Source organism: Echinops telfairi, unplaced genomic scaffold, assembly GCF_000313985.2.
Source record: "Echinops telfairi isolate 266 unplaced genomic scaffold, ASM31398v2 ScPeMD7_7475;HRSCAF=8513, whole genome shotgun sequence".
In the NCBI taxonomy this organism is placed as follows: domain Eukaryota; kingdom Metazoa; phylum Chordata; class Mammalia; order Afrosoricida; family Tenrecidae; genus Echinops; species Echinops telfairi.
This window is the reverse complement of record NW_022111379.1, coordinates 28,498,440-28,506,778: the sequence shown is the minus strand read 5'-3', so window position 1 is coordinate 28,506,778 and position 8,339 is coordinate 28,498,440. Positions and strand designations below refer to the sequence as shown.

General features: G+C 39.8%; 1 protein-coding gene across 2 annotated transcripts in view; it reads right to left on the bottom strand.

The window, feature by feature from the left end:
- Nucleotides 1–464, bottom strand: part of GABRG3 (gamma-aminobutyric acid type A receptor subunit gamma3) — a 258,318-nt gene extending 257,854 nt beyond the window's left edge. For both annotated transcript variants that reach the window (XM_045285781.1, XM_004699734.2), the window contains exon 1: nucleotides 407–464. In XM_045285781.1, the coding sequence (XP_045141716.1) occupies nucleotides 407–459 (53 nt within the window). In that variant the 5' untranslated portion in view covers nucleotides 460–464. The remainder of the gene's footprint in view (nucleotides 1–406) is intronic.
- Between the last annotated feature and the right edge of the window lie 7,875 nt (nucleotides 465–8,339).

Genomic DNA, 8,339 nt, shown 5'->3' with positions numbered 1-8,339 from the left:
CCTCTATCTTTCTCTAGCCAGTTAGTCTTGTGTAAACCGAACAGTAGGAAACCACACAACTAGATCTTGGGACATATTAGAGGGGTGGGCCAAGTAGAGAACATAGGCCAAATGATGTGTGTGCGTTCCTGAATTGCTGGGTGGGACCCCTGGGGTAGATAAAAGAGTCAGGCACCCAGACATGGTTGCTGCCTAGTAACCTTTGTTTCCCAAACCCTTTAATACCACCTCATTCTGCCTGCCTGGAAGAACACTGCTGCCCAACAAGGAAGGAGCCAGCCATGTCCCAGAGGTGGTACAGGTGAGTGTGGACTCCACTGATGCCTCTGGGGAGTTAATTGTCTTCCTCTGCCACCAAGCACCCCACCTCCCATTCCCACCCCCCGGCCGCCCCCGCGGCACTTACCGAGCTCGCAAGCCCAAGAAGAGGCACAGCAGAAGCAGCAGCTTCCAAGCCATGGTTCCTCGGAGCTCTGGACAGTGCTGCGGCCTCGGCCACCCGAGCACCGGCCTAATCTTGCTCTCTGGGGCTCACGGGCCGCTGGCAGACGCCGGAGGCTCAGACCTGCCCCCCGGCCGGCGGGGAGCACTGGGCGTGGCTGCGCTGCCTGGTGGTAGGTGTGGGTCCACTGCCTCCGCGTCGGGGATCCCGGGAATTCCGCCCAGCCACCGCGGAGACCTCGCGCCCGCCGCCCCCGAGCGGCGCTCCTCCCGGTGAAGAGCGAGCCGCAGGACCAGGGCTCGCGCCCCGGAGCCTGCCGCGCAGATCCTGCAACTGCGCCCGCCGGGGAGTCCCGGGGGAGAACGATCCCCCCAATTACACGCCTGACAACCCTCCGGGCAGATAAAAACAAGGTCTGACTGGACTCCTGACAGCGAACGGCCAGAAGTGGGCGGGGTCCAGCACCGAGGGCGGGGCCAGGATTGGGGATGGGGATCGGGAGGGACAGGGGCAGAAGGAGTGGGAGAGGGAGGAGGGAGAGAGGCAGCTGACCCCTTTTCCTGCACGCCTCGCCCACCGGGGACAGTGATTCCCTAGCGCACAACAGATGACAGCCGCTGACTTCTTCCCATGGACCACCGAGACGTGGGGGTTAGGCAAGCAACCTTTCTGAGGACCATTTGGGAGAAAAACACCAAAATGTACGGCTTTCTCACCTAGAAGAGAGACAGACACATGGTCAACAAAGCCATTGATCCAAACAAAGCCATTGGCATCAATCAATTCGGACTCATACTGGCCCTGTAGGGCAGAGAGGGGCAAAAGGAATGTTAGAAGAGAGAAAGAGGCAAGTCAAAAAGAAAAATGAAGTTCCGGTTAATTAAACCAAGGCATTTGTTTCATCAATCTAGTTGTATACCTGAAGAATAACAATTGTATTCATGCTTCCATTTGTAATCATTAATAAAATGCTGATCTCTCATCACGTCATTATAATGATATCAGTAAAGCATGTAGAAAATAAAGAATTTAGCTTTACTTTTCATAAAGCAGTTCTTAGGGAAATACTTTGTTTTATACTACGAACCTTCTGGGCTTCTCTATGTAGGGAGACTATAACTGTTTAAGGGAGTAGAAACCACACAGAGCTGATGGTGGTTTTGAACTGCCAACCCTGCAGATTGTGGGCCAGCACATAAAGACTATACCACCAGGATCCTATGCTATTGGGACTATGTGAAAGGATGTTGTCGCTGTTTCTTAACTATTGTGAAATAGTTTTGTTCATAGAACATATAGGACACGAAGCTGGGAGTTGTCTTGGGACTTGCTTCTGTATTCACCAGGATGAATGTGGGTATGAATGGGAGTGGACATGAGTTATTGGCTACAACTTGAAACTGTACTTAAAAAAATAGAATGGTCATTTTCTGGCCATTCCATCTTCCTGTCTCCATGAGATCCTGGACTAACTCCAGCTCATTTTGTCACAGGGCTCATTCTGATGTTCTTCTCTGTCTGCCAGACCTCACCAACTTCACTTGCTGTTGTTAGGAAGTGCTGTCAAGTCAGTTCCGACCCGTGGCAATCTCATGGACACCAGTATGACCACTTCAAGTAGTGTGGACAAATCTTCAGGAGACCTTACTGTTTAATCATGTTAATTTACTTTACAATTAAGAATCATAATATGGTTTCCCATTACTTTAATAGAGCAGAAGACCTATTGAATTAGAAAAATCAGGAGCTAAAAAAACTGGAAATACCTATCAATGTGAGATACCATAAATCATAAGTGACTATAGTAATTTACTTAGTGTATCATATAATCCAAAACCTCAAGAATATTTGTAGAAATTTAAAAGTATCTAGCATTTAACAAGATAAAATTCACAGTATTTAGCATGAAATAGAAAATTTACCACGGATGTAATGAAGTAGAAAACGTCACCTATATGAAGAAAAAGTAAACAAAAATAAATCCAGAAATGACAGAGATTATAGTACTAGCAGATAGAGATACTTTAAAAAGCTATTGTCATTGTACATCACATGTTCAACCTTCCTAGTGCCGCGACCCGTTAATACAGTTCCTCATGTTGTGGTGAGCCCGTATGTGGGCGTATCTGCATAGAGGAGCGGTGTCTCAGTGCCTAAGACCATCGGATATATGGTCTTAGGTGACCTCTATGAAAGGGTCGTTCAACCGCCAAAGGGGTTGAGGCTCACAAGTTGAGAACTGCTGATAAAGGAGAGCATGGGCGTGTTAGAAACATCAGAGATATTTTATTATATCTAAATTTAGAGGTGGGAAAATGATAAGCTTTGAAATGAAGAAGGCACTAGATATGGTTAACAGCAGATTCGATTCTCCTGAAGAAAGATTCATACACTTGAAGATACCATATAAACTACTCACAATTAAACGCTGAGATAAAAAAGAGAGAAATTTACATAGTATAATACATGAGGATTTAGGGCTTCCATATAAGGGCCAATTTTAATTTCAAGGAACCACAGCATAATTAAAAGAATTACAGTCAGTTTTTCCCTTTGTCAAGGAGAAACTTTTGTAGATTCAGACACACTGTCAAAATTTATGGGACTTATGAAACTTTCTTGTATTTCATTATTGCTTGCATAGAGCTTCAAAGTCAACAAGGCATGATTAAGCAGTTAAGGCTCTCTCTGAACTGTTCTGTTCACAAAGCCCTGCCCACGCACGCATCCTTCCACATCCCTAGGATTATGTCATAGTTCTTCATAGTTCCTTGCTGTTGATTTTGTTAGGTGCCATCGAACTGCTTCCAACCCATAGTGACCCTATGCCCAACAAACACGAAACACTGCCCAGTCTTGTGCTACTCTCACAGTTGTTCCTCTGCTTGAGCCCACAGACACAGCCACTGTGTCATTCCAGATCCGTCAGGGTGTCCTCTCTCTCTCCCCCTCGAGCCTACCAAACAGGATGTCCTTCTTTCGGGACGGATCTCTCCTGAGAACATGTCCAAATTATGTAAGATGGAATCTTGCCATCCTTACCTCCTAGGAACACTCTGGCCATACTTCTTCCAAGACAGGTTTATAAATAGCTCATTCTCCAGGTCTCCTTTTAATATGTTTAGTGGGTATCTTTATTATCTCAACCAGCATCAGAGCCTAAACAGTTGGGATGTTGGCCCTGAGTGTACTCGCTTTGCATCAGTGCACTTCTCAGCTGAGCTCAAAGTCAAGCCGAATAATGACAACACTCTGAGGTTAGAGGTAACAGAGTTCCATATGTATAGGTTGAATAAGTTTAGTGAAAGGAAACTACACTGATACACACCTTTTCTGGTTTTAAACCATGCCGTTAAAAAAGAACTATGTTTTGTTTTTTTTAACAATTGCCTCTTCATATATGTACAGGTTTGGAGCTAGTACAATTGTTTTCTGTAATACCCATTCATCTCAGTGCTAGCCATAATTTGTTATGATCCTCACAGTGTAAAGCCTTTGCATAGTCAATAAAAAGAGGTAAATATGTTACTGGTATTCTTTGCATTCAACCAAAATCCCTTTGACATCAGCAATGATATTCCTCATTTCACATCCTCTTCCGAATCCAGCTTGAATTTATGCAGTTTCCTGTCAATGTACTGTTCTGTTTGTTTTTAAATTATCTTCAGTATAGCATTAATTGGATGTAATATTAATGATACTGTTTGATAATTTCCACATTCTGTTGGATCACTTTTCTTTGGAATGGGGTCAAATACAGAGCTCTTTCAGCCAGTTGGCCAGGTTGTTTTGTAGTGAGATCATTTATTTTGGTCAAGTTATGTTCAGTATACCCATATTCAGTGCTATTTCGCCCATCTCCCAAAACCAAAAAACAATTATCTACAAATGAAGTATCGGTGATTCACCCTTCCCTATTCTTCCATTTAACCCTCAGTGAATGTTGGTTTCTGTTTATTTTGAGAGGGTACAAAAAGTGCATGTAAAAAACTATCTTTAGTTAAATCTTTGCACTAATTTTTAAGATCCCTCATATATGGTTTTTCTTCTTACAAAAATTGGATGACACAATATTGGTGAGACATATTTCACTTAGCATTATGCTTTCCAGGCCCATCTATGCTATAAGATGCTTTCCAGACTCATCATTGTTCTTTATGGTTCCATACTTGTCCACTTAATGTATTGTACACTCAAGTTCATTGCAGCATTATACAAAATTTTGCCTATCCATTCATCCATTAAGGGGAATATACGTTATTTCTAGTTTATGCTATTGTGAATATCAATACTGTGAATATGAATCTCATATCTGTATGTGCCTCTTTAATTATATCTCCAGTGCATATACCTGGGACTAGGACTTCTGAACTATGGTGTTGGTAAGAATACTGAATGTACCAGGGATCCAGGAAAACAAACAATTCTATCTTGGAAGAATTATAGCTATACTTCTCCCTTTCTTCTTCTTCTTCTTTTTTTTTTTTGGACGAGGAGATGATGGGCTAGCCTGATAGTCTACTCTATCAAGATGGTATTTTAGGAAGCACATACTTTAACATTAGGAGGAACAGACTTAAAGGTCATACTTTTGGTGAAAAAAAAATTCCTTAAGGTGTTCTTAATAGATAATCGCTCAACCAGGGCTTGATGTAAGATTTTCTATTTTAGGTTCTATTTATGTCCTAAATTAACTTGCATCTGGAAAAAAATTGCATGGGACAGTGATCCCCAATTAAAATAAGAACTGGATCCTAGCCTGCATTTATTCCTAATTAGCGAGTTGACTCTGAGCCAATGTAATACCCTTTCTGGGTTTCAATATCTCCGTTTGTAAAACAGAAATTTCTCATTCACTATCAGGTTTCTCTGATGTGTTCCATTAGAAGGCTATTTTAAGGTATTTACATGACAGAAGATTTACAGTTTACCTTTCAATCTTGAAGGGAGTGTATTTTCTACATTTACTTAACTTTTATAGTTAACCTAGAAGCATTTGATTCTAATTATTGTACACAACCACACATCTCTAGTCCAACTTTAGCTAAGGTTCCCCCTAAATAAAAACATTGGTTCCTAAAAAGTATAGGAGTAATGCGGATCACTCACTTTTTTAGAATAGTCTGAGTTTCTATTAAGTCATTGGACTTTGGTTCAAATCTCTTGCTTTAAGGGTGCCTAAGTAATGACAATTTAATATTACCATATATTTGTTATTTTCATACCTCTTTGGTATTTTAATAGCATGTCTCAGTCCAGCAGGTATAGTTCTGCTATAGTGAATGAGGATTGATTCTGTACAAGTGAATACTTCTGGTATGGATGTGATATAGCATTAGCCTACTTTGGCACAATATACTTCTCTCGACGGGGATTAAAAAAATTAGTGCCAGGGGCTAATCAAAGACAATATTAATGTAACAGCTTTATGCCCCAGGGCAATGACCAATAAGACTATCCTAAATTAACAAGGAGGTTTTGAAAGGGAGCCAAAGGAATATAAATAAACCAAAACAAAACAAAAAACACAGATTCAGGAATAGGTTAGGGGCTCACCCTACACCCTAGCTCCAATGTAAGAATAATTAATTCTTACATCATGGCCCTGCTCGATACTTATCCTCAATGGGAACACAGAAGATATGGGTGCTATAGCAAAGTGTGATTAAGGAATTAGATGGTGCCAGGCTATCCGATAAAATAGCATTTGGAGTCTTAAAGGTCTCTTTCCAAAGAAGCAGCCATTTAAGAGAGAGGTGACCTAATCCCACATGGAAGAAGCACACCAACATCAGTCACCGAAGGACTGGAAATCATATAATCCAAAACTCAAAGGAGGGAATAGTAGCAGAGACTGAATTGGGAGAATCAGATTTGCTGAAGGCTATGGATGACACTGGGAGCTCAAGATCCAGTTGTGGGATCTACATAGAATATATCCATACATAGAATATATCTCTACATAGAATATATCTCCCTCTATCTGTAACAGAGGGATGGGAAGAAGCTTGCTACCAAACGGAGTGCCTTGGAGAGATGACTATCTAAGATCAAAATGATAAACCTGACTTGAATCGCTAAAGCCTTGTCAATTGATCCCCCTGATACACATTAGACTGGATCTGATTTTCAACATTTTCTGTTTTATTTTGGTTTTTTAAATTAGTTTGTTTGTTCATATTGGGCTTTATCTCAGATCAAGTAGGTCACTGGGAGTCATCCTCTTGAATTTTTGTTATATCTTTTTGTTTTTCAGTATATGAAAATGAGGATTGATGAGCCTAAAGGAAAAGCAAATAGAATACGGGTTTCTCGGGGTACAGTGGTGGTGGCTTTGGGGGTGTGTGTAAAAGGGCCCTGATATTAAGGAGTTCCGGAAGGAAAGAAGTTTTGAAACTGACTGGTAGCAATTGTACAATACTGCTTGAAGTGATTGAATATGGAATGATATATGTATTAACTCCCAATACGTAAAGTGGTTTTAGGGGGAAATAAATTTTGTCCTATTTACAACACTCAATGTTTGAGTGAATAGCATCGAGTCTTTTAAGTTTTTAATCTTCACAAATCAATTATCTAAAATATTTTAGTCTAAAAGTTGTTTTATACATGTATATTTTCCTTTTCTCAACAATTAAAAAATTCAATATAATTTGCTAAATTAATGTAGAAATACCATATGCCCATGGAAATGATTTAAAATGTTCCCCAATAAAATTATAATGATGTCTTTATAGTAGACCAGTGACAAATATAAACCATATATACATGAATGGATTCTGATTTCACCCTTAATTGTAATCCTAATCTAAGAACAATTAGTTCTGGTAACATAGCCCTACATGACACTTGCATTCATGAAGAGATCACTGAAAATATGGATGCTACAACAAAGAATGATGAAGAAATCATATGGTGACTAGCTATCAGAAAGAATAGCATTTAGGGTCTTAAAAGTTTGTCTTGAAACAAACAACGATCTAAGTGAAGTGTCGGCTAAACCTACATGGAGGAAGCATACCAGCCTGAGTGATCCAAAGATTGTCAATAATAAGATCCAAGAACAGAGAGGTAACAGAGAGCTTAAATTCTGAGCACTAGGTTTGCAGAACATTGTAGACAAGATCCATTCATCCATTTGAAGGGTCCCACATGGATTAATCCCGCGGACAACCCTCTATTGACTAGGGATGTGAATAATCTTGCTATATCACACAGTGTGCCTTGGAAAGTGGGTAAATAAAAATGTAATTAGGTTAAAATTTAACACCTTAGCATTTGTTCTCCATGTTGACCCATTAACATTTTTTCTAGTTTTTATTATTTTCTGCTTTATGATTAAGGTGTTTCAGTGTTTTATTTTGTTATTGTTGTTGGGTCATTGTCTTCTATGTTTTCTTTATATGAAACCCAGTATAGTTATATCAATAGGAACAATAACTGGATTTTTAGTTTTTATGGTTATGGCAAAGGGAGGTTGGGGGGAAATGGGGAGTTAATAATAATGAGTACAAGAATGAAGGAAGTGTTCTAAAATTGATTGTGGTGATAATTGAGTTATAAAGTATGTGAATTATATGCCAACAGAACTGCTAAAATAAAAAAGATGTATTTAAATGGACTCTGAGAGGCGATCTTTAATTATTTTAAACATTTTAATTTTTTTCCTTGCTGTCATTTTTTCCAAGGTGATTCCTTATTACATCTTTATTAAAAATAGCAAGCACTGAAAGATGTACAAATCAGAAAGCATAAAACGAATATGATCTTCTACTAAATATTCATTACACCCAAGTTTCAGCAGCATTTAAATGCAGTAGGCATATTTTTAAACTGTAATTCATCAAATTGAGCCCAAAGAGTTTTTTTAACAAGGGCTGAAACTCATCAAGGGCAT